Source organism: Pinus tabuliformis, chromosome 2_2, assembly GCF_031772625.1.
Source record: "Pinus tabuliformis cultivar Carrire ecotype Pingquan chromosome 2_2, CPIR1, whole genome shotgun sequence".
Taxonomy (NCBI): Eukaryota; Viridiplantae; Streptophyta; class Pinopsida; order Pinales; family Pinaceae; genus Pinus; species Pinus tabuliformis.
The window spans coordinates 669,592,665-669,620,305 of record NC_142300.1 but is presented as its reverse complement, the minus strand read 5'-3'; the positions used below and the strand labels follow the sequence as shown (position 1 = coordinate 669,620,305).

General features: G+C 32.6%; 1 protein-coding gene across 1 annotated transcript; it reads right to left on the bottom strand.

Annotated features, from left to right (window-relative positions):
- Positions 1 to 1,718: 1,718 nt before the first annotated feature.
- Positions 1,719 to 3,498, bottom strand: LOC149194399 (acid phosphatase 1-like). Its single transcript, XM_089407577.1, has 3 exons — positions 2,979 to 3,498; positions 2,033 to 2,242; positions 1,719 to 1,933 (listed from the first exon to the last, which is right to left on the bottom strand). Exons 1-3 carry the CDS (start codon positions 3,353 to 3,355, stop codon positions 1,756 to 1,758), a joined length of 765 nt encoding a protein of 254 aa, XP_089263703.1. The 5' UTR covers positions 3,356 to 3,498; the 3' UTR covers positions 1,719 to 1,755.
- Between the last annotated feature and the right edge of the window lie 24,143 nt (positions 3,499 to 27,641).

Sequence of the window (27,641 nt, the reverse complement as noted above, 5' to 3'; positions counted from 1 at the left end):
TTACATAACATGTACATCTAGACATTTTATGAGGCAAATTAAAATTGGTTTTTATTATTAACATATTTTTAAGTATATGTCAATATTAATTTGTAAGATATCTTATCAATAACCTAATTATAAGAATTAAACATCTTACACACATTTTTTTTTACTTCTAATTACTTTACAACATATTCATTTTTATTCTTTTATTTTTATTTTAAAGGGGAATGGATGGACTAACAGAATTACACATCCCCTAGTTGTGGAATGAGCCTCTCTAGACATACACATCCCCTAGCACTGGGTTGTGGAATGAACCTCTCCACTCAATTAGACTTACACATCCCCTTATGAGGGGATGTAGAATGACCCTCTCGATTCAATCACTAGCTAAAGAATCTAGGCTTTCGTTTAGAAATTGGTCCATGGAGACCCAAGCCAACCAGAAGATCTTGTGTCCTCCCTGAGATCGATATGTCTTCTCCTTTGGGATTTTTTGATGGAGCTTCCCTGGATGGTGAGTATCGGTGTAGGGTTTTTATCGTTACACACACGAGCCTGTCCTATCACTTCTCATAATCCAATTGCACTGGCACAAATAACAGGGCAGAGATGGTGGCTTTGTGTTGTGCTTCTTGACTGGCCATTGAAGAAATTTACATTGTCAGAGACTCCCAATCGATCATCAACTGGAAATAGATCATCAACTGGAAATAGGGAAAATCTTCCTTTAAAACTCCTCTTCTTTTCCACTGGATGCAACTCATACGTGATCTGTCAGTGTCCTTCAAGTGAATATCCTTCTCCCACATCTACCGAGAACAAAACTTGGCGGCTGACCTCCTGTCCAAAAGCAACAACTATGTTCCGTCTGGTGTTGCTCATTACAAAATGATGGCTGATGGTTTTGTTAGCGACACCGAGGTTTTCTTACTCTGGTGGGAGTGTTGGAGGATGCAGGTTCATCATGGAGGTTTATAATTCTTTTCATCGAGCCCTCCCTTATGTATGATCCCTCCTATTCAATTCGTCAGGCACTTTTGATACAGGTTATGATGATCAAATGATCGCTCCTTTTGGTCTCTGTTTACAGATCTCTGATGGGATTTGTGTTTTTTTCTACATAGGATTTAGCCTGATGATTGAGCTTTTGTATTCTCTCTTTAGCACAACTTTGTGCTTTTTATGGTTATCGGGGATTATCTCTGCAAAAACGTTCTGGTTAAGATTTATGTAAATGTAATTTTATCTGTCATTTTTTAAAAAAAAATTGGGCATCCATAGTTAAGAATATTATTGTGTATTTTTATTTCATTGTTAAGGTCAAGAATACAACTAAGCTCAAGAATATGAATACCCTTGCAGCAGAGCAGCACATATTCATGTACAGAGATATATCGTACTTTCCTATTCCAGACAGCGTTTAAACTGCTTTATTATGGTTTGCTTTGCTCCTGTTTTTTTGGCAGAAAATATTTTTATATTCTAACGTGGAATATACATATTTTAATTTTTCAAGGATTTGTTAAAATTATTTATTTTCCATAAAAAGGCTTTTCAAACAATTATATTGAGATATATGAATCATTGCTCTTAAAATTTCAAGATAAGAATAATTTCTTGAATCATTCCTCCTCAAATTTCAAGGTAAGAATAATTTTTGTAACTCCCCAAATAAACTCAATTGAAATTATTCTTATTCTTTACTTCTTACAGGCAGAGCCTATAACTAACTTGGAGCTACCAAGGCCTATAGCTAACTTGGAGCTATCAAGGAACAAAGTACATAGGATTAGGAAGCTTGAATGTACGAGCACCCACAGCGGTTCCAACAATATCGCTCCACTGATCTCCAACATTGCCCCATATACGATACCCGTTCTTCATCAATTCCTCCCTCTTTTCTGACTTGAAAACTACTGCGCTTTTCCCTTTTGCTTTGCGCTCTCTACATTTATATTTCATCAACAAAAAGGCCACACCATTACATTCCTTTCATAACATACACAATCTAGGATTGATCACAGAGGACGAAAAATAAAAGTACCTTAAAATAAGTCCAGCATAGTCAGTATACCCCTGCAGGACGAGATTCTCTTCTGTAATGTTACGTTGAGATTCATCCCTTCCTGTGAGAAAGAGAATCTGGTATCCAGAAGTCTTAAGATGCTTATACAATCCCAGAATAGCAGGCAGAGCAACAGATTTACCCTTTATGGCCCAATTGTTAAAGGAAACCGGATCGAAGGGCATTCCACTGTAAAATCAGCCCAACCCAGAGGAATTAGTTGCCTTCTTACAAAATAACATAGAAAATTTTCAGCAAACATTTTAGGCATACAATCGCTTTTTAGTTAAAAATAATTTCTGATATTAACAATTTTTCATCTATGTTAACAATGATTGTTGGGTTTTCTGTTACACTAAAATTGGCTGGCTTTAACAAATTTTCAAACCCCTAGAGTGGGTCCCAAGGTGGCTGCTAGTCCAGGTAATTGAGTCCCAATGAGATGAATGTCATAATCAACATATATTTTTGTAAATTTTCAGTATTTTTTTCTTCTAAACAAAAATTATTTCTGAGAAATTGTGAACACAACAGGGCATTTAAGAAGCTAATCTAGTCGCTGCAAGTATAACACCAAAAATATATCTAACAACTCTTAAGAGAAAATGGCTGCCAAGAATTTCTTGACTTAACCAAAAATATATCTAACCACTCTTAAGAGAGAGCGGCTGCCAAGAATTTCTTGACTTAACAAGAGACGATACTCAACCGACCCACAAAAATGAAAAAACCTATTCCTTAAGTTTTATCACAGTGCGCCAAAAATATCCCATAATTAAAGACTTGTGAAAGTGATCCCATCTCATTATGCCAACCATAAATTTCACTAAAAAAGTAAACCCCGATTGCAGTCATATAAATTAAATAAATAAATCGATTAAGGAGACAATTTAGAAGATGTAAATTTGATAAATAGAGGATTTACCCAAAATTTCGTCCCATGTAATATTCGAGATTGGATAAGGCAGTGTCATCCACATCCATCACCCACGCATCCATACCATCGCCAACTGGACTGATTTGTTCTGTATAAGAAACAATGTGGTCGCTCGCCATTGCCAGATCTCTTTCGTACTGCCCAGACAACATGTACTCCTGAACGTATGTCAAGCAATGTTGGGGAACTGTCCACCAATTCCTCAAATTATTCAATTCTACATTCAGCCTCCAGCTCAAACAATCTGCATTGCTCTCATTTGCGGCATCATATAGTTGGGCAAAGGCCTCAAATTTCCACCAAATGTTGATATAAATAAACGGTAACGCCAGAAATCTCCATCGTATAACAGCGCGCCTCATCATGATATTGCGAGAATTCAGAGTTATTTGAAACTACGATTCTTACTTATAATCGCTCTACCTGAACAACTGTCTTTTGTAGAGAATGCCAGATCCGAAGGAGGAGGCAATCAATTATACCTTTTTTTTTCTCTGATTGGAGAGCTATTCGGCAAATCCTTCTGCGAGAATGCGCCGCGCTTGTATCTTTTCATAAACAATTCGTGCAAACCAACCGACCAACCAAAGCATTTTATCGTAAAGGCCATGGAATAACGTCAGTTGAGACTGAATGGCCAACCCACAACACGAATACTTTTGTGCCCCGCTGCTTCTTTCCACATCGACGGCACATTCTGTTGCAGTACAGATAATTTGTGCAAACTGGGCCAATTAAACACTGCATTAATCGTTATGCTCCTTCCACTCAAGTTTTACAAGACACCCACAGATCATAATGATCACTATGGTTTATCTAGACATATGTAGCTAAAAACAAATATGCATGCGTGCAAGAAGTTACTGTATTTGGACATTTGTTTTGCCGTACCCAAAGGGAGGGAGTAAGGTGCACTTAGAAATTGCGGATTTAATAGAGGTGTGGTGATTCTTCTCATATTTTTTTGTAAAGTAGTTTAGAGTGCAGGGTGGAAATTAGGGATTTAATAGAGGTGTGGTGATTCTTCTAATACTTTTCTCCAAAGTAATTTAGGGAATCAAATTTGAGGGCTGTGGTGATTCTTCCCACACTTTCTCTTAAAAGTAATTGGGGGAATAGTTCCCAGTGCCAAGAAGATGTTTGTTGTTACTTCAAAACCCGTAGGTGTTGGTAAACTTTCCAAATAGGTAACTAGGATCTTAAGGATGGAAATTAAGGATTCCATAGAGGTGAGGTGATTCCTTCAACAAACAGGGACTTGGCCAAAAAAACATGTTGGCAAGCGTTATGTATCCCAATGATCAGAGGTTCAATGCCCCTATATGTCTCACCAACTGCACCTAAAAAAAAATTAATATTGAATGAAATACAAATATAAAATCTTAATTTTTAATATTGTAATATAATTAGCAAAAAAACATGCAGAAGTTAAATGCCCCTACATGTCTTACTAGCTGCACCTAAAAAAATAAATTGATATTGAATGAAATATACATATAAAATCTTATTTTTTAATATTGTGAGGCAATATAATTAGCAAAAAAAACATGTTGGCAACCGTTATGTATCCTACTAATCAGAAGTTCAATGCTCCTACATGTCTCACCGTTTGAACCTAAGAAAATGAATTAATATTAAATAAAATATACACATAAAATCTTAATTTTTAATATTTTCAGTGAATAGTAATATAATTGGCAAAAAAAACCTGAATGAAATATACATATAAAATTTTAATAGTAGAATTTAGGCTTATGTGATCCATATCAAGTTTACAAAGGATTTTTCGGCGAAGATCACATGAGACATCATTTGTCGACGCGTTTCGAACCATCTAGTGTGGTTCATCGTCAGGACAAGTTGAAGAAACAGATCCAACTTAGCAGGTTAAATAGCTAAAAAGATAACAACTACTTTTGACTAAGTCCAGGGATCAAAAACCCTATTATTAACCTGGGGGCTAGACCATTAAATAAAAATATTAATAAATAATCAAAATAATAAAAATAATTAAACAGTTATGTATGATTAGTATCTAAAAATAATTCCTAATAATAGTTAGTTAAAGATAAATAATAAAAATTATATCTTAGGAAAAATAAATAAATAAATAATAAAGAATAAATAAATTAATAAATTAATTAATAAATAAAAATTAATCTAGAGAGGGACCAGTCCCTTAAAAATAATGTTATGATAATAGTTAAATACCAATATTAATGAATAATTAAAATTTTAATAAATAATTAAAAAGCAAATAGGTCTCATCAGTAACTAAAATTAATTCAGAATTAAAATTCTATTCAATTATTAAATATAATTAAAATTATATAAAGTTATATTAAAATTAAAATTATATTTAAAATATTATTTATATTAAAATTATATTATCCTAGGGGGGCCAACCCCTAAAAAGATTTAAAGATAATATTAATAAAAATAATAATAATAATATTAATAATAAAATTTATAAGTTAATATATATATATATATAATAAAATAATAAAATAAATAAATAAATAACATAAAATAAAATAATACTAATGATAATAATAATAAAATAATTCAAAATAATAATAGGTAATAAATACGTAATTTAAAAAAGAAAAAAGAAAAAAAGAGAAGACTAGGACGAGAGTGCTGGGACCCAACACCGACTTATTTTCCAGCCATCATCTCTATTGAGATTACTCGGCCTCTTTTCAATCTCAAGCGCCTCCCTAAATTTCCGATGATGGAAGTGCGAAACCTTCGCAATAACACTAGCTTCCTCAATACAAACATGATGTTTGGTTTTCTCGGCGTGCTCAGCTAAAGCGGAAGACTTAGTACGCCTATGCTTGAGATCTGCTACATGCTCCCTAATCTGTTGATTAATGGAGTGACCAGTTTCCCCAATGTAGGGGGTCCCACAGGAACAGGGGATCAAGTACACACCTTTCATATCTTTAGGGTCGATAGGATCCTTCGCTGATCTGAGGGACATGCGAATAGTGTTCAGGGGCCTAAAGGTCACAGGGACATCATGTGCCTTGAGAATCCTACCAATCTTATCAGTAGTCCCTTGAACATACGGAAGAAGGACGCCAGGAATTCGCTCCTTAGGTTCACGATGAGACAGTGAATTCTTCGAAGCTTTAAGGAAAGCCCTCTGACCCAGGAATCTACTATAACCATTCTCAACAAAGACATCAAGGAGATGGGATTTCTCATTCTCCAAACTCTCCTTATCCGAGATCCTTAGGGCCCGCGTAGCTAGGGTATTGAGAACACCCATCTTTTGAGCCGGGAAATGATGGGAACTGGCATGAAGATACTGCTCAGTATGCGTTTTCTTCCGAAAAACTTGGTGGCCGAGGGAACCATCACTATTCTTAGAAATCAGAATATCGAGGAACAGAAGGCAACCATCGAAAATCCCGGTAGATGATATTATTTGTGACATTGAGTTTGGGATCAGAAATTTACCTGATAGGGTCAAGGACACCATCAGGCAAGATTGTGCAGTTGTCTTGAGAAAGGCTAAGCCCCCTAGGAGCAACCTTAGCAAGGAAGAATTTGTCGCTCTCAGATCCTTAAACCAGAACAAGGATATCATTGTTTTAAAGGCGGACAAGGGTGGTGCTGCCATCATTCTTAACAAGGCTGATTACCGTAGCAAGATGTTGGATCATCTTCATAATAGTGGTAGCTACAAAAAGCTTCCTAATAATCCGTTAAAGAAGGTTGCTAGGAAGGTGGCGCTTGCCATTAAATCCATTAGCTCATTGAGTTCCCTTCACCATAAACTCATTGAGAGCAACCCAATCATGCCTAGAATCTATGGTCTCCCCAAGATTCACAAGGAGGGGGCTCCCCTGAGGCCCATTGTCAACACCATTGGTGGTCCTACCTACCTCCTTGCTAAGTTCCTTGCGTTAAAGCTTAAGCCCTTGGTTGGTCATAAAGAGTCCTTCGTAAAGGACTCTGCTTCCTACATTAAGGAGCTCAAGGACATTAAGCTCGACCCTGGGGACATTCTTGTTAGTTTTGATGTTGTTTCCCTCTTCACTTGCATCCCTATTGGTGAGGCCATGGAGGTGATCAACCGCCTAACAGATCCTGACACTGCTAAGTTAGTGGAGATCTGTCTTACTTCTACGTTTTTCTGTTTTGAGGGAGAGTTCTTTGAGCAAACCTGCGAGGTTTCCATGGGCTCACCCCTTTCCCCTGTTGTTGCTAATCTTTTCATGGAAGATTTTGAGTCCAAAGCTCTAAACTCTTTCAGGCTCCTCCCAAAGCTTTGGAGAAGATATGTGGATGACACCAATGTTATCTGGCCTCACGGCCAAGAGGAATTAGATCTCTTCTTCAATCATCTCAATAATCAATCCTCTGCCATTAAGTTCACCTTGGAGCAGGGGGTCGATGGTTGCCTTCCATTCCTCGATATTCTGATTTCTAAGAATAGTGATGGTTCCCTCGGCCACCAAGTTTTTCGGAAGAAAACGCATACTGAGCAGTATCTTCATGCCAGTTCCCATCATTTCCCGGCTCAAAAGATGGGTGTTCTCAATACCCTAGCTACGCGAGCCCTAAGGATCTCGGATAAGGAGAGTTTGGAGAAGGAGAAATCCCATCTCCTTGATGTCTTCGTTGAGAATGGTTATAGTAGATTCCTGGGTCAGAGGGCTTTCCTTAAAGCTTCGAAGAATTCACTGTCTCATCGTGAACCTAAGGAGCGAGTTCCTGGCGTCCTTCTTCCATATGTTCAAGGGACTACTGATAAGATTGGTAGGATTCTCAGGTCACATGATGTCCCTGTGACCTTTAGGCCCCTGAACACTATTCGCATGTCCCTCAGATCAGCGAAGGATCCTATCGACCCTAAAGATATGAAAGGTGTGTACTTGATCCCCTGTTCCTGTGGGACCCCCTACATTGGGGAAACTGGTCGCTCCATTAATCAACAGATTAGTTAGCATGTAGCAGATCTCAAGCATAGGCGTACTAAGTCTTCCGCTTTAGCTGAGCACGCCGAGAAAACCAAACATCATGTTTGTATTGAGGAAGCTAGTGTTATTGCGAAGGTTTCGCACTTCCATCATCGGAAATTTAGGGAGGCGCTTGAGATTGAAAAAAGGCCGAGTAATCTCAATAGAGATGATGGCTGGAAAATCAGTCGGTGTTGGGTCCCAGCACTCTCGTCCTAGTCTCCTCTTTTTTCTTTTTTTTTAAATTACGTATTTATTATCTATTATTATTCTGAATTATTTTATTATTATTATCATTAGTATTATTTTATTTTATTTATTTATTTATTTTTATCTATTTTATTTATTTTTATTTATTGATTTATTTATTTATTTATTTTTTTTATTTTTATTTTTTATTTTATTATTATTATTATTATTATTATATATATATATATATATATATATATATTTTATTTTTTTTATCAAATTATTATTATTATTATTATTATTATTATTATTATTATTATTATTAGTATCATCTTTAAATCTTTTTAGGGGTTGGTCCCCTAGGATAATATAATTTTAATATAAATAATATTTTAAATATAATTTTAATTATATTTTAATTTTAATATACCTTTATATAATTTTAATTATATTTAATAATTGAATAGAATTTTAATTCTGAATTAATTTTAGTTACTGATGGGACCTATTTGATTTTTAATTATTTATTAAAATTTTAATTATTCATTAATATTGGTATTTAACTATTATCATAATATTATTTTTAAGGGACTGGTCCCTCTCTAGATTAATTTTTATTAATTAATTAATTAATTAATTATTTATTATTTATTTATTTTTCCTAAGATATAATTTTTATTATTTATCTTCAACTAAGTATTATTAGGAATTATTTTTAGGTACTAATCATACATAACTGTTTAATTATTTTTATTATTTTGATTATTTATTAATATTTTTATTTAATGGTCTAGCCCCCCACGTTAATAATAGGGTTTTTGATCCCTGGACCTAGTCAAAAGTAGCTGTTATCTTTTTAGCCGTTGGAGGCTTTGCTCTGTCTATTTAACCTGCTAAGCTGGATCTGTTTCTTCAACTTGTCCTGACGATGAACCACACTGGATGGTTCGAAACGCGTCGACAAATGATGTCTCATGTGATCTTCGCCAAAAAATCCTTTGTAAAATTTTGATTTTTAATATTTTCAATAAATAGTCATATAATTGACAAAAAAACATGGTGGCAAGGATTATGTATCCTAATTATCATAGAAGTTCAATACTCCTACGAATCTCACTAACTAAATCTAAAAAAATAAATTAATATGGAATGAAATACAATTAGTTTACATTGAAAATTTGTCCTATAAAATTGAAAAAAGAAAATAATGAAACTAAATCTCACAACAATTAATTAATCTATAAATCTTTCGAGAAATTATTAAGTAAATTTTTAAATATTACATTAATAAAAAATTAACTTTAATATATTAAAATAAAAAAGTTTAAGGTTTGCTGTAATCTTCTGATCTTTGTTTCGATACTCAATTAGTGTACAAGTGAAAATGCTATTGAGTAACACCCCTGGGAGATACTAAGATCTATCTAAAGTATCAAAATGGCAATGGCTCTATATAAGGTGAATGGTCCTCATTAACTAACCGAAAATAATAAGGAATATGCTTTTTATTAAAAAATCACTCCAAGTTTTCATGATATTATTCGACAAACTTCAATCTTTCGGGTAAGGCCAATGTACTATAAAGTTGTACCTCTAACCATTGGTGAGGCCACTATAGTATAAAGTTGTTCCTGACATACATTCATTTTCATTAAGTGCTTCTCATTAGTGTACTCCCCATATTCCACAATCACTTTAAAGCAACACAAAATACAAGCCAATGTTGTCCCTATACGTATTGAACTATATTATTTCTTATGCTTCCAAACGAATTTTCTTTTAAAGCATACAAGTTTTCCCGAAGGCACTCCTCTCCCAAAAGAGGAATGTATCTATGTTTCTTATATTAATTTCTAATTATAAGTAATTGAAAAATGCCATACATATAGAGACGGGGATTGCTTTTATATTTAAATCAAATATTATTAATAAAAATATTTATTATTTTATTTCTTTCATATATTTTAAAGATCATACAAAGATGTGTCATTTTCATACATATATATATATATATATATATATATATATTATTTTAGATGAATCTAGTACTCCACATAATTATTAGTAAAGGGGTTAAAAAATGTTAGTTTAGAGCTTAGAGTTTAGTAGTAATTCCGGATTTGAATTTTAGATCTTCTAGTTTTCATAGATTTCACATTACTTCAATCACCAATTGAATTGCCCTGGAATTGTCAATAATTATTATTAATATAAATATTATATTTTAAAAGTTTTTTTTTTCTTTTTTTTTTAATAATATATAAATATAGATAATATCTATATTTATTATTTTTAATATAGGGGTGAATGCATGAAGATGAGTTACACTTTTGAGCCAAATGTGGTGATGAAATTTCAAAATTTTATTCTTTTAACAATGTAAACTTTGAAATGGACACTACCCCTTTTTTAGGTAGCAAAAAAATCATCATATTTTGGAAAACATTGATTCAGAAAACACTTTTTGTTATTTTTGACACTATAAATTTTCTTATTTATCAAATATAAATATTTGTTTTTAAATGTTAGTGATTTTCATGCTGATTTTGAAACGTGTTGATGTATCATCAACCTTCCCTTTTGTTAGAGACTTGTTTTTTGACACTTTGTATTTTTTTAGAAAGCTGATTTTTGATACTTTATATTTTCTAATGTATTAACTATGCATTTTTTTTAAATGTTACATTTTTGGACACTTTAATTTTTTTAGTCCCATTGTTTTTTAAATTTGATAACTTAACAAATTTTCTAGTTGTTTTATTTCTATTTTTTTAAATGTTGATTACTTAAAAAAACAAAAATATATATATATATATATATGAAAGACCAAAAAAAACATAAAAAAGATAATTTCTATTTTTATTTTTTATTTTATTTTATTTTATCTTATAAACTATAATTTATTTATTTTAACTATAAAATAAATAAATAATTAAAAATACAACAATTTTAAAAAACTATTAAAAAAAATCTAAAAATATAAAAAAATTTAAAAACAAAAACAAACCAAATTAAATTAAAAAAAAAAAGAAAAATTAAATAATCTAAAAGCAAAAACAAAAAACTATTAAAATTAAATTTAAAAATATAAAAAATATAGAAAAATTATAATAAACATAAAAAATAAATAAATTCAATTTAAAAAAAATAATAATTACTTAAAAGTTTTAAAACATTAATATTAAAATCTTATTTTTTTTATTAAAAAACCTATAAAAAAATAAAAACTGGACGATGGGCTGAAATGCGAAGCCCCACCAATATATATATATATATATATATATATATATATACAAAATAAAAAAAAAAAAAAAAAATTGGAGGGGTGGGCTATTCTAAGAATCAGATTTCAGCCCCGCCCAAGGACTTGGTGGGGCGTAGCCCCGGGTGGGCAGAGCTGCGTGCATCTTCACTCGCCCGCCCAGGGGCCTGAGGTGCCACCCCACGTAGTTCACTCACCCAGCGCTGCACCCCAGCCCCTGGGCAAGGCTAAAATCCAATTCTCATAATCATATTTCAGTCCTTCCCTCCATTTATTTTTTAAGATTTTAATATTAATGGTAAAAAAAAATAATTATTATTATTTTTTTTTAAATTTGATTTTTTTTGCATGTATATATATATATATATATATATATATATATATATATATATATATAGAGGATGAAAACCACTTCCTCTTAGAGTGCCCCACGTACAACCACATTATATGTCAGTTTCACAATCTTTGTTACAACACTGACCTTCCTAGCCTTTTACAATGTCAAAATTATAGTGAGCTCGTGAGGCTTCTCTCCAAGCTTTTTGAGCATAGGAATAAAGTCTTAAATCAAAATAAATAATTTGTTTCTTTAGGTCCAATAGACCAATGTTTAGTCTCAGTCGACGTTAACCATCATCATCTTCATCATCATATATATATATATATATATGTATGTATGTGTGTGTGTTTTTTTTTTTAATTTAATTTTAAATTTAATAGTTTTTAATTTTTTGTTAGTGTTTTTTGTTTTTATTTTTAAATTATTTAAATTTTTTTTTTTTTTTTTTGGTTTAATTTTCTAGTTTTTTTAATAAATTTTTAAAATTGTCGTATTTTTATTTATTTATTTTTCGAGTTTATCTATATATATATATGTTTCAAATTTTTATCGTTTAGAAGATACTTCTTTTTTGAAAACATGTTTTTATTTCTTTGTATTTTTATTTTTTATTTTTTAATTCTTATTTTCATAGGTTAATTTTGTTTTTGTTTTTTTTAATGATTTTATGTTTGATTTTTTTTTGTCTTTTTTAGGTTTATTTATTTATTTATTTTTATTTTTTTTAATGTTCATTTTTTTTGTCTTTTTTGTATATTTGATTTTTTTGTCTTTTTTTAATTTTTTTTTTTAAATATATATTTTTATTTACGTTTTGTTATTTATTTTTTGTTGTTTTTATTTTCAAATTTATGTTTTCATTATTCTTTTGAAATTTTAATGTTTTTTGGAGTCATGAATAAAATCTGTGGCACCATTTTTTCAAAATTTTGAAAATTTATTGAAAAAAAACAGATGTTATTTCAACATCAACACATCAACAGTTTTCGTTTTCAGGGTGTTTTTGCACAAAAAATTGGTTTTCACTACTATTTTTAAAACATGTTGAAAATTTACTTTAGAAAAAAAAAGTGTTATTCCAACGGCAACACTTTTCATTTTCGAATTGATTTTTCATGTTTTTGGGGGATTTTTTTTGCTAGAGTTCCCATTTCAAAGTTTACATTGTTTTTTATGAATTGAACCCCTCAAAAATCATACAAGCATTATGTTGTTGTCCTATTGATATATTTTGCATAAAAAATTAGTGTTGTATAATCTGTCATTTTACCATTAAATGAAATGCTTGTCATTACATCTTAAAATGTATGGATGTGTATAAAAAAATATAATTTTGCATTAAGATGGTGAAGTAATATTTCAATTGCATTTTGCAGCACATGTGTTGACCTAACATTTTTTTTCCAACTATTTAAATAAATTAGAGAACCAATAGTACCCTTTGGAAGTGACTCGTAAAGTAAGTTAGTGGTATTTTCTAAAAAAAATTAATTGTACATATTTTATGTTATTGATTTTTTATTCTGCCCTTTTGAAACTGTCAAAAAAAAATTCAAGTATTACGTTTAAAAGAAATTACATGAAAAATATCATATGAATTCAAAAATTTCAAACTCAATTGCTACTGAATAGAGGATTCTTTCACGAATCCAACATGATCAACTTTGCAACTTAAGGACAAATTCTACCTTTTGTTTATTAGGGTACAAAATGGTCTTGTATAGAAATATGTAGAAGGGGCTCTAAGACGACATTTTTAAGACCTCAATAGCTCGATCGAGCGCTTAAAATGATCAATTGAGCACTTGAGATAAAATTTCAAATAGATCGATCAAGGGTTTAAGAAATCCTTGATCGAGCCATTAACATGGTTAATCATGCACTTAATCAAGCCATTGCAAAAGTTAAACACCCACCAACCAAACACCAATTATATTGATGGCATTGATGGAAAAACTATAGACCTAGGAGATCGATTGAGCTCCTACTGCCACCCCAAAAAAAATAGAACATTTTTTTTTGAATTTGCATGCATAGAAAATAACAACAAATATTTATTCATAGAAAAACAACAAAACATGGAAATTACATAAGAATTCACAAAAAAACATGGGAAATTGAAGATTTTGATGTCGAAAAGGAGAGAAAGTGCTAATCACATAGGAAGCGTGAGAAAAAACTAAAGAAAGGATGAGAAAAAGATGTTATACATTGAGAGAATGACAAGATTATGCAACTCAACAAATTCATGCAAATATTGGTAATTCAAGTTGTCTCACTTCTCACCTGTCCCATATAGTATGCATTAGGAAATATGATTGAAATAAGAAAAAAATAGATAATGAAATAATATAAATAAGATAAAATAATCATTGGAAGTAATACAATGTAGTTAAAATTTGAGATGCAATAACAACTAAAAAAAATCACTTGGTGTGATTAATGGTTTATTGGTATTTTTTTAAACCACTTGAATTCATTCAAATTATGATCCACCTTTGAATTTTAATGGATTAAGATAACCCACAAAAACTAAGAATGTGATTTAACCAAAGAAAATTGCCACATTTCCATATATTATTTGTACATGAATTACAATTCATGGCAATATTTACAAGGGGGATTACCGAAAGGGATTGTCACATAGGTGCTCCAAAACCTATAAACATTAGTTTGATGAACCTTTATATCCTTGTAGGAGTTAAAAGAGAGAAAATGTGTCAAGATCTAGAAGGAGAAAGAGTATCCCTCCTTTCAATGTGCATGTTGAGAAGACATTCTTTGTTAAACATATAACAACAATAAATATTTATGATAGCCATCATGATATTTAACATTTAATGGTTCCTTGAATCCTAAATGATGATCCCTAGCTTTGAAAACCTCACAAGTTTCTTCTTTCAATCCTCACATGAATGTTATGAATTTTTTTTAAAGAGAACATGTTTTTTAAAGACATACAAAGTGTAGTGTAGATTTGTGCTTGCACAAAAAGGAGTGTATTATTGCATATCACTACAATGCTCCATGGAAGGATAATGTGATTCATAGATATTAAATTCATATATTATAAATGTAAAATAAATAAATTAACATGCACGTATTGATGATATGTTAAATGTTTACAATGTTAATTTTCCTAGACAATGGAAATATAATGTTGATTTTCATCTAGTTGTTTCTCATCATGTAATCGTGAAATATATTGCAAAGTGTGTTTCAAAAGCAAAAAGAGGAGCCTTATAAAACTTTGTCAAGGTTTGATGAAAATAATTGAAAACATAACTTTAGACATTGCATATCCTTCTTTGCATGTGCATAAAAAATGTTCCTTGTAGGAACATATAGTTTTTTAAATCCTGTTACCCCTCCTCGTGCCGTACTTGATTGTTGGTGCTAAAATTTCAATGTACGTTCTCCCGAAAAATAAATAAATCAAATCACTGTTGCCCCTCTTCACCACAAATAATAAGAATGTAAATTAAGACCTTAAAGCATATTCCTCGTTCTCTAAATCCACTAGAACCTATATCTCTTGATTTTTTTTTGTTTCCTTATCAACAATTTCATTTGTCTTCTCATACTTCTTATCCCACATTTCTTCCAATTTTTGTTTAGAATTATGAAATTCTCTATAGTTATGATTCCTTTAAGAGAATTCTTCTTAGTATTCTTTTATGGTAATCTTAGTTACACCTTTTAAAATGCTGAATGATATGGTGCTTCTAATGAAGAAAAACCTTTCCAACTAATTTGATCTTGTATTGTAGGATTTCAAGTATTTAGTTGAATAGGTTCCTTCTTGTATGGAGTGTGTATTTATGTATTGTAAGAATTTTTAGTAAGAAATTATCTTATGTAATTAAATTTGTATAAATTTATAGATCTAGATTTTTTTTTTCTCTCATGAAAGAAACTTGTCCCTTCAATTTGGTATTCACTAGCTTTCTTTTTCAAGAATCTCCCATCCTCTTAGTTCAAAAATATTCTCCATATTGATCATTAAGTTAGTAATAATTCCCTCAATATGTATTTAGGCTTCTTGTATAAGAATAAACTTTAATTTCTATTAGTATTTAGTTCAACAACCTTGCAAAATATTATACAATATCTTCTTCATCAACTTGGTTAGATCTTCATCTTCATCTCATTTTTGAGCCACTCTCTTTGGATTCTTTAGTAAACTCTCCAATTATTCTAATTTTATTCCTAACACCTATTCATTTTTAATCACTTAAATCAATTTTCTTCCCTTCTCACAATCCCTTTTACTTGGCATTGGATTTTAATTGAATTGTTTTGTGAATGAGGTATATGAAAAAAATTATAAAACCATCCTTGTTATAATGGGGATCACTTTTAGTTTGGAATTTATATAGTCTTTTGAAGAAATAAAAAATTGTTGCTAAGAAGAACTAATTTTGGAAAATGTCAAATGCTTCACTTGGTAAATGTGAATTTTTGTGAAAACAAACAAAGCTTCAAACCTAGATTCACTACTAAAAATTTGGGGGTATATCTAACAATAGATCACCTTTATCACACACCCTTCAATCATATGCCCAAATGGTTAAGTTTTTCATTTCTTAAACATGTGTAACTAGAGGGAGAGTGAAGAGAGATTATTGCTTATGGGACTAGATACTTAGAAAATAGGTATATTGACTTTGCAAATATTTACAAATTGCATACCTTCAACTAGTTTGCAAATTTTTTTATCCTTTACATGGGGGTTCCTTTATAGAGTGTTCTAAATTGTGGCATCCATTGAAGTTAAATCATGATTTATGCATAAGCAACAAATTTGAGCTATTTCAATGGCTTAGTTTGATGAAATTTATTTGTTATGAATATGCTTAATCTATAATGGTTTCATGTGACTCCAATTTGTTCCAGGCATCAACATGTATAAGTTGAATAATTATTAATAAAATACATATTAATTTAGGTAAGTATACATATATTTGAATAGTTCTTTTGGAATATTTAATTAAATCAAGTTATGTGGAAAGAGTAAGTGGATCTCTATCCACACATCTTTTATGTTCTTGCAATGAACAAGCATCACATAGCGTAATTAGGCTAATTGTAAAGGATCATCTCATATCCACATCATTGAAATTCACACTTTGCATGTTCACAATTTCACTTTCACACACCTTCACTCCACATACTAATCTCACTTCAATTTAGTATAAAGGGTATCCTCTTTTAGAATATTTGTACTTAGTTTCTTTGATCTTACAATTTTTGCACACTCTAAGTGAAGCAAAGACTCTCTAAAAACAACCTTAACTTGAGCACATTAAATTCCCCACAAGGGAGACAAGATAATTTATATTTCAGGATAGGACCATGGTGGTAGGGAGCACATAATCCATGGTGGTTGTTTTCATCTTGAAACATAGAATTTTTCTTTTAGTGAGCTTAAAATCCTGCATCATCTAGTGACAAATCCAGTAATGAGAAGAAACCTGTGAAGGGTGTAAATCTTAGGTGGCGGATTATCATGAACCTCCTTGTTCTCTCTTGACACTTAGCAGGGGTTCTGGGTCCAAAAATGACAACCAGAAGCTAAGATTCACTCATTCCCACTAGACCTAGGTAACTTAGTAGCCAAATCACATGTAATATTTCCCTATAGGTAGCAAGTGCAGGGGCACGAGCCACCTAAGGTGATTTTGGTTAGGCTACTAGAAGCATCACCAATTATGTTGAGATGTAGCCCTAGTACCCCCCATTATAACCCTCTCCATACCTTGAAAGGGTTTTGGCTTCTGGAAGAGTCATATTGATATTCATTATGTGGCGCTAGTACCCTATTATAAAATATTCAGAAGGCCTAGTTACTACTTGAGTGGAAGGATGTTTTTTTAAGAACTTTTCTCATATGCAAAACATCACAAAACATCTTTTGTTGATTTTTTCACGCATTATAATTAAAGGGAAAATTAACCATTCATTTTTCTCTTTGTCTTATGTATGTGATTCATTTTGTTTTCTTAAAGAAAATCCCCCTCACCATCTATTCTCAAAAACTTACTAGAGAACCATAGGGGACTTAAGGGATACCCATAACTCTAGGCGTCTATAAGATCTACCACCATTATCGGGAGGAATACTTGGTCTCTCACCATTCTCGCACAGAAAACAGGACCAAGCCACCCTGTTTCCAACAGATCCATTCTTGGAGCCACCTTATTGGGATATAAATCCTCTCAAGGAACTCCCACCGCCATCCCTCAAGGCAATAAAAACACTACCCCATAGGTTACTCCAACCAACCCCACCCCATAGGGTAACCCAAGCAATACTACCCCGCATGGTACACCAATACTAATACTAATGGTCACCAACATACGAGGTCATTAAATCATGGCTAACACCAACAAGATACCACTTGTCACTTCTTTAAATATCCCATATTTGATGAAACTCACAAAGGATCCCATTGCCCATAGTCAGCAATGGCCCCCATGTCAACCAAGTTTCCATCAAATATCCCTAAATTAAAAGGAAAAAATGAGGAATACCCTGCCAATCATATCATGACCTTCCACCTATGGTGAGTTAGTAAATAAACATGTGTATATATATTATTAAATAATTATGATTCACATGATTTAAAAGTATATTTTTTATTCCACTATGTAGGGATGGAAATTGATCAACAACATGAGGAACACGATGTGCCCTATCAAGATGATCAACCACAAGAGGAACAATATGTGCCCTATCAAGTTGATCAATTATCACTAGGGGAACATGATGTGGCCTATTAAGCTAATCAACCACTAAAGGAAAAATATGTGCCCTATCACGTTGATCAACCACCAAAAAACTAAGTTATTGCCTCTCAAGTTAATAGGATAATAGGGATCTCCAGTGGTTTGGAAAGGGGTGGAATCTTTGCAGAAAATTTTGACGTAAACACAATAGATGACCTTCGAGAGCCTATCCTTCGTTGAATTATTAGAGATCATGTTGGTAACATCATTCTACAACATTTTGAGAAACATTCAATTGTTTCAGAAGCTCAGATACTACATGGGTTGGTCAAACACAAGAAACTAAAACATGCCAAAAATCTTTTGGGTATCCAAGTTGCTAAAAGTAGGAAGACACGTATGAATGCCATTGAAAATATATAAAAGTTATCTACTATGTTTAAAAAATCAAGAAAACCTGATGTTCATCCTACTCATAGGGAAATTACAACTGCTATTATTGCACCAAGTACATCAAGACAACAAAAGTTGGCAACAATGTCAAAATTTCTCCACATCTAAAAAAACATTATAAAAGCATACTAAATTCAGGGTTAGAGTAAATGAAAATGATGAATCTTCTTGTTGGGCTCATCACCGGGAAACCCTACTAAGATAGGTTTACAATAAGAATTAGAGAACTTGTGGTAGAGTTTTGGGAGAGCCATTCTTGTGCTATTATGGATAGAAATCATGTTGTATGACATCACATAACTAAATGTGAGTATGTAGTTAACGCTAAGAATGTTGTAGAAATGACAAAAGTTGCAATGTTCGAGGAATCTCAGGAAGAAAATCACCATGTGAAGATATCCATAAGGATGTTTTAGAAATTGAAACCATGGTTTATTAAGCCTAATACAATCCGTGACACTTGTTGTTTCCAATATCTGGTTGAATTCCAACTTCATTATGACACTTTCCAAGATTTTTGTAAGAAAAATTGTCACGATGACCCTCCTCCTATAGTGCGTGATTTTGTTTCATCAATATTGTGTAAAAGGGAGCTAGAAGAGTTGTTTTACAAGAAAATATGTATAGGTGGGAGAAGATGCACTGAATGTGGTGATTTGGCATTGCTACATAGGGACTTTCCTAACAATCCCAACTAGTCTAGGAAGCCAGATTTCACCATCACATGGAAGCAATGAGTATGCAATGGGAAATCAACCATGTTATTCAACTCTGGCACCTAGAGCATCAAATATGTTGAGGATGAGATTAGACTATTTCACAATTCGTGGGGGTGTCTTAGAACTATATCTACAAATATGCCAAACAATCACAAAGGTCTAGGTGGAAAGCTTATGATTTAAGCATTCTTGTGAAGTATTCTAGCCAAGCACAATCTTATAGTGGTAGACTTTCCAGAGAATTACACATTTTATCCTAAGGAAAAGATTGAAAGTGAGTATTATAAATAGGACCAAGTATCCATATTTGTACATGTTCTATAAATACATGCACAATTGAATGTTGATGGTAGGGATAAAACTAACAAGTCAAGTGATGGGATTAAAGAGTATCACTTCTACATCAACGATGATCGTGAGCATGACACATTGTTCATGCAACATTCCTTTCACTTGATTTATGAATGATTAAAATAAAATGACATATAATTGAGAAAGCATTGGATATGGTTAGACGATTGTGTAGGGAAGTTCAAGAAGACAAAAATTCTGCATACTTGGACCTATTTTGAAATAGCACATGGAAATGGTAAGCATGATGGCGCATATGCTTGTGTGAAGCAAGCACTTAGGAGATACTAAATGAGTCATGATGTAGATCGACCCAAATCATCACTAGAGGTGCTCAACTAGTGTAGATCCCATTTAGGACATGAAGGTCACATATTTATTAGGCATGTGCATAGGTTCTTATGGAATTTTTAACTTGGTGATGTGAATAGATCCATTCCTTGGTATTGTATTAATGTAGAAGGAACAAGTGAATTACACTTAGTACAAATTAAAGACAAGGGATAAATATTTTCCATAAAGACAAGAAAGCTCACATGTTTTTGCAAGTTTTGCAAATTTGGTGTTGATGGATGTAGACTTGAACAATGTGAAAAAGTGAGTACATGAAAGGATACAAATTTGTACCTCTTAATCCAAAGGGACCTCATCCAATTCCGACATGGAAAGAGATGCATGATGAAGAGGCCAATTTTTCACTTGATAATGATCGAGTCTCTGATGTTGCAAGGGAAGGTATGTGGTGCCTATGATTAATAGTTTCATATATAAACTGAAATATTGAATGTATTTAACTAATACATATTTTTAATTTTGGTTGTAGGTGATGTTTTTATTATCACTACCCCCTCAGGAAATGAGGAGAATGTGGCCTACTATTTGATCTGATTCACATAGAGTGAAAAGTAGGCTAGTGCGACTGTATGAAGATGGAAAATTCACATACCATATTGGTGATATGGTGTTGTAATTCAAGAAGAAAGGAACATAGTTACCAGTGGTATAGACCAGGGAAAACTTTAAGGATGGAAATTTATCTTAAAGTGTAGAAACCTTGGTGAACCTCACTAGTCCATAATATAAAATCTATAAAATGTTTGGAGATTACATTGTAAAAATATTCAAATTTATAATATTTTTATATAGTATATATATATATATATATATATATATATATATATATATATATATATATATATATAGATATATTTAGCGATTTTTAGGGTAAAATAATTTCATTCTATAAAATTTGGGCGAATCATTTTTACAAAAAAATGGAAATTAGCGAATCAGTTTTTTGGAAAAAGTATAGAAAATTAGCCCATGGGCGAATATTAGCCCCTAAATTTTCCATGGTATAGACATCAATCAATCACATAAAAAGCATAAGTAGAAATACAAAGATATAGTAATGGAGAACCGATAAAATCACTATGATATATTATCTCTCATTAGCTGAACTAGAACTGATACATCGATATATAGACATATATATAGATCATTGGGACAATTATAACAATTGATTTGTCTAACCAAACACCTTAACTAATACTAACTATTATGACATTTGCCATTACAATGTATGTTTATTGACTTGACTTAGGCTATTTGGTTGGACTGACTACCTCCTCCAACATCTCCCCCACCCTCAAAGCCTTATTCATCTTGAAGAAGAGGAGATTTTGGGTGATACAAAAGACTTTAGAAAAATTCTGATAGAGTAAATATTTATACAATTGATGTCGTTGGCTCTTTAAGACAATTTTTTTTTAAACGAAAAAGTAAATCAAGACATGAAAAATGGGAATTCTTTGGCAATTACTTCTGAAATCTTTCTTGGAACTTCTTGGACTGAATCTATCGATGGACTTACTACTTCGTTGATTTCAACTTGATGCAATTTCTATTCTAAAGTTGCATCACATGTAAAAATACATGGTGCAAGAAATTGATGGGTAAGTCGTGGTGGTTGTGGTGGTGAAGAGTGAGCCGGAGACATGTTTGGTAATGCGGTCTGATAAATAATTGGAGTGAATATCTGTAGATGTTCATCAAATATGGACCATTCACACATTTTCCAATTTAGCCTTAGCATTTATAACTTGACCTTTTCTTCCAGGGGTGTGGCTTCTGCTATCCTTTAGTTGAAGGGATTGGCCTATTCAATGTTCAAAACTTGACTAATTACACCTTGTAAGAATTATGAACCATTACTGGCTTTTAGTTTTTCTTTGTTTCCTTCCCTGAGCCACTAACACGAATTTTGTATTAGTTGTGCATAAATTTCTCGTTCTTTATCTAGTTTGTTTTCGAGTGCTTGCTTTACTTTTGGATCTGTAGTTTTTATTGAAGTCAGATCACGGAAAACCATGTCTTGTGCTCCAATGTGAGTATTATTGGATGCTATACACGTAGGACAGTTGTTTAATGTATTTGTGAGAGAAACTCCCTTTTTTAGTGTATTTTCTAAAGTCTATTTGGCTGCCAAGAATTCATTATGAGCCCTGTGCAATAGTTCTGTAAATTTTGGATTTTCAGTAATTGTACGTTTGTCTTGAAGCTCTGTCACCTATGGACTAATATGTTCATTTTTATCAACTATCCGATGCACCAATTATTGAATAGTAATGATATGATCATCAACCTCGGCTGGAGTGTTGATATTATGTTTTTTTGTTGCCTGGTTTTGATAGGCCAACCAAGTCTCCCTTTTTCATTCCTATTGTCGTTGAACCTTGTTGGTGTCCTTCTTCCTCTTTCATATCTTCCTCTTAGTAGATTTGATGGAGTGCTCTAAAACCTAGAAAATTTGTTTATCATTGGCAAGTTTGATATCATCATAATTGGTAGAAATATTAATATGCTCCTTTTCAACTTTATTTCCCAATGTGCTTGTTGAAGTCGGTTCTAAGGAGGTTGTGACAGTTGAAGCATGCTTAATGAATGATGGATTATTCTCTACTTCAGTCGTTTCTTCTTGATGTTGGTCTGTCAAAACATTAGTTGTTTGTGTATTGTAATCTCTGATTGTTTTGTCAGACTAAGTGCACTCAGACGAATTATCTTGTGAATTCTCTTCAAAATTATCTTCTTGGTTATTCTGATTCGACTAGATTTGCCCCAACTAATTATGTTCTTATTTAATACAAGTTAGAGAGTTACTGGTGTATCATCTATTATATAAATTGTAGTCACTTTATTGGTCTTTGTGTCGATAGCCTTCTATGTTTGAATATGAACTTGGTCTAAACTATCAGTTTGTTGATGATGAGTGTTTCCATTCTCCTTACTAGAAGAAGTACCATTTTGAACATGACTCTGCTTTACTAAAGCCTGATAAATCTGCTTCATTTTCTACTAAATACCGTATATAAAAACACCCTTAGCGGTTTCCATTACATTCTATATGTTTTCCTCATTAGATGAAACTTTGGGTTTTTGTGTCTTTTGACTACTTTTTCTTTTGCCTTTAGTTGTTGGATAGCTTCACCAAGTTGTTATTGTTGTTTAGGATTCTATAGATGGACTTTTGAAAATACTTGTTCACATTGGACTGATTTGGAAGTGGTTAGGGTGGCTTTGGGTTTGTGTGACTCTTTACGTAAAACGTTGGGGAGGGTTTTGGTAAAGGCACCGATAAATCAATTTTAAAGGGTTGTAAGCAAATTGTGACTTGTGCCTCTTCTTATAATTCAACATCAGAAAAAGGGGTAATAATATCTTGGGATGGGTCAATAACTCCATGGGGAATAACATATTTTTTATTGGAGTGTTGATGTAATTCATCAAACTCTTGGTCCAGAGAAGGATGATAATGGAGTTCCTCAGGGTCAACTTCTCTGGAGTTATTGTACTAGATTTCGGTGACATCTAGACATAACTGGATATGGAAATATGGAGGTAACGCTCAAGGGATGCATTGGGGAATGCTCCATTTATTGGAGATGTTCTTAATGTAAAGTAACCAATTCCTAAAATTTCATGGGGACTTGAGGATTGTGGTTTCCCTGACCAGTTATGTGAAAATATCCTAAAATTATTCATAAGGGGCATGTCCTTTTTAGTGCATTCTGCCTCCCCAACTGGTGGGATAAACTTCATAGATAACCAAATTAAAAGGGATCGGAAATTGTTGGATTTACCCAAGTTTTGACATTCCTCGAAGTTAGATTTAACGAGTTCTACTACATGTTCCACCCAATTGTATGCTTTATAAGAATTTTTTATCTCACCAATTGCTTCGAGCATTGTCAATTTGATGTTTGAGGTATGTCCAATAGTTGTGAGACATAGGGAAACTATTGTGTAGATCCATCTGACCAATGGGTCCTAAACTTAGCTAATGACTAACCCTCCCAAATTCTTTTTGGATGCATTGCCAGCAAACTTCGTGAGAAACTTGTTACAGTTGGTTGTACTTGGCACCATTTCACCTTGTATGGTAGACATATGATTATATGAATGGAGGTCCCATAAATTGATTGAGGTTGCACAAGCCAAATCTCGCCACTATGGTATTTGTTGACAAAATACTTGGCGACCTCTTCCTTTATTCCTTACAATTATGCTACTAGTGGACTTCTATTTTTGTCTTTTCTACAAGGCCAAACCTTGCCTTGGTCCTCAGCTCTATTATGACTTCATCTTCTTTGACATAGACTTTGTTCTTCACCATTACAAAATCGTTTTGGAATTCTACAGTTTGAAGGAAATCCAATGTTGAGAAATCAATGCTTACATAAATTAGGGTTTGATTCCTCTTTATTCATAATTACTTATGAATTATGTTGGCTTATTTTAATTCTTTATTACTTTATCTTTCATCCATAAATTATCAAATTATATTATACTAAGACAACAAGAAAAAGAGACACAAGATGTAGGCACTCAGCGAGGGAAAAACCCCTTCGAGGGGAAAACCTAGCCCAACTCTTTCACTAGTACATTCAAATCAAGATGAGACAATCCAAAACCTCTTAGATCTAGACAAAGACCTTCTCCAACCACCATGTCACCCATTCCTTTTAGTAGATGATCCATTTCAATTTCTCCAAGTGACAAATTCCCAATAGCAGCTAGAACCAGAATTTCGAACCCCAACAACATAATTTCGTCACCACCTTTAGAATTTCGAACCTGCAGTAGATTCTGAATTTCAACCCAAAATATTACCCAAAAACTTCACACATGTGAGAGATAGATATCCCAAGAACTTGATTTATGTATGCCTCACTTCTTTCATTCCCCTCTATCTACTTTGCTCTCTTTTTCTGCTTCTATTCCTTGTAGAATTAACTTGATGTGTGAGTGCTCCAAATAGGTAAAACTACCTATCTATTTATAGCCTTTCTACTGGGTCGAATTTCCCTAATGTACGCTGACTTTATTGGGACATGTTCGACTTGGTGTGGAGGTGATAAATACCCTTTTTGACTCAAAAATACTTGCTTTTAAGTGATACAAAAGCCTAACAAGGGTATACTAAAAATGACAATGACTCTATTGACTCAAGACATAACCTAAAAGCCTTCAATGGAGGCTTTGACCTAGAAAACATTGACCCAAGCATGAAGCCCATGCTTTAATAAGTCATTTTCTTTAATAATAAAATTTCTTTTTACAAATATAATTATAAATATCGACACTAGTACCATTCTTCAACGCTCCCTCTTAACTAGGGATGTATTTATAATTACATGCATATAAAGGTACATGGGATATCTCAAAATGATATGAACTATGAAGAGTTTTAGCACACACAGTGCTACAAATTTAATTGCTGATCAGGGTACTCTAATCGGGTGGGACTAAGGTGAAATCAAGATTCAGCCACTCTAGGTAGTATCATACTTTTAATCTCTATCACCAACCAAGGGATCTAGGTTCATATCCAAGGTCAGAGCTCCATGACCAACACTACCATACCTACTTTAGGATCTAGACATCAACACATAGGTTGGAGAAATGTCCTCGTAAGCATCTTTCCATAATATGATTCATCTCTTCCTATCAACTAAATCTATAACCTCAGCCAATCCAAGCATGCTTTTAAAATATTCAAACTTCTTATTTGGAAGAGATTTCGTTAGCGCATCAGATACCTATTCATATATCAGGATATATTGTAGCTTCATGACCCCATTTTGTACCAAAATCCTAATGTAGTGGTACTTTTCGTTGATAAGCTTTGTATTTGCATGGAATATAGGGTCTTTAGAAATCTTGATGCTACTTTGATTATCAAAATTTATCACCATATGACCTAGAGGCTTTCCAAACAAATCTGACAAGAGTTTTCTTAAGCAAACAAATTCTTTTCCTAATTCACATGAAACAACATATTCTTCTTCAACACTATTTAATGCAACAAGATCTTGTAATATACTCATCCATGAAACCATTGTAGATCCCAAACTGAAATAGCCACCGATAGTGCTCCTTCCATCAGTTTCACTGCGACCCCAATCAAATTTTGTAAACCCTATTAACTTAACTTATTTTCCATCATAATTTAGGCAGTGATGTATTGTGCCATGTAGGTAGCTCAAGATATGCTTGGAAGCTATCCAATGGTCATGATGAGGCTCCAAATAAAATTGGCTAAGAACATTTAACATAAAACGTATATCAGGTCTCATATTTACCAAGTACATCAGAGAGCCCACCAAATTACGATAGGTAGTATGAGTGATGAGACTAGAGTCGAAGCTTCTTAACTTCTTGATATTAGTGATCATGGGAGTGGTAATAGGCTTGGAATACATCATACCGAACTTTGTAACATACTGATTATGTAATTCCAATGACCAAGATATATCTTATCGGGTTTTTGTGAAAAATCCTAGCCCAAGTAATAATGCATGAGTCCCTAATATTTCATTTCAAATTATGCTTCCAACATTCTTGCATTCTAGTATTCGACACTTCACACCTGTAATAAAAAATCATCCACATATAGTAGTATAATGACAAGTTCATTCTTCACTATATTCATATAGAGGTTTGCATCGGCAAAACTTTTGATGAACCCAATCCTTAAGATATATGCATCCATTCTTGCATACCAAGCCCTGGAATCTTTCTTCAAGCCATATAAATATTTCTTGAGTCTACAAACATGTGTATCCATACTATTTATTTCAATGTCTTCTGATTGTTCAATGTATACTTCTTCATCAATGGTTTCATTCAGAAATATTATCTTAACATCCATTTGATGGATAATCCATCCCATAGTAGTGACTAGTGAAAAAAAATATCTTATAGTAGTATACCTGGCAGTAGGAGCAAATATTTCTTCATATTCCATTCCTTCCTTTTGTGAGAAACCCCTTGCAACAAACCTAGCTTTGTATTTGTCTATGCTTCCATCAACGACATGTTTGATTTTGTAAATTCATTTGGAGGTGACAAACAATTTTTAACTTGGTCTAAGAACAATTTCCCAAACCCCATTCTTCATGATGGATTGATATTTTTCCTACATCACCTTCTTCCATTCTTCTTGATGAGCGGCTTCTTCAAAGGTACTTGGTTACACTTCTATTAGTTTTTTCATGTATGTTGCATATGTTTAATATCTCTTTGGTCTTTTTCTTTTTCTAAAAGATCTGTTAGTTTCTCCATGTCCTTTGGC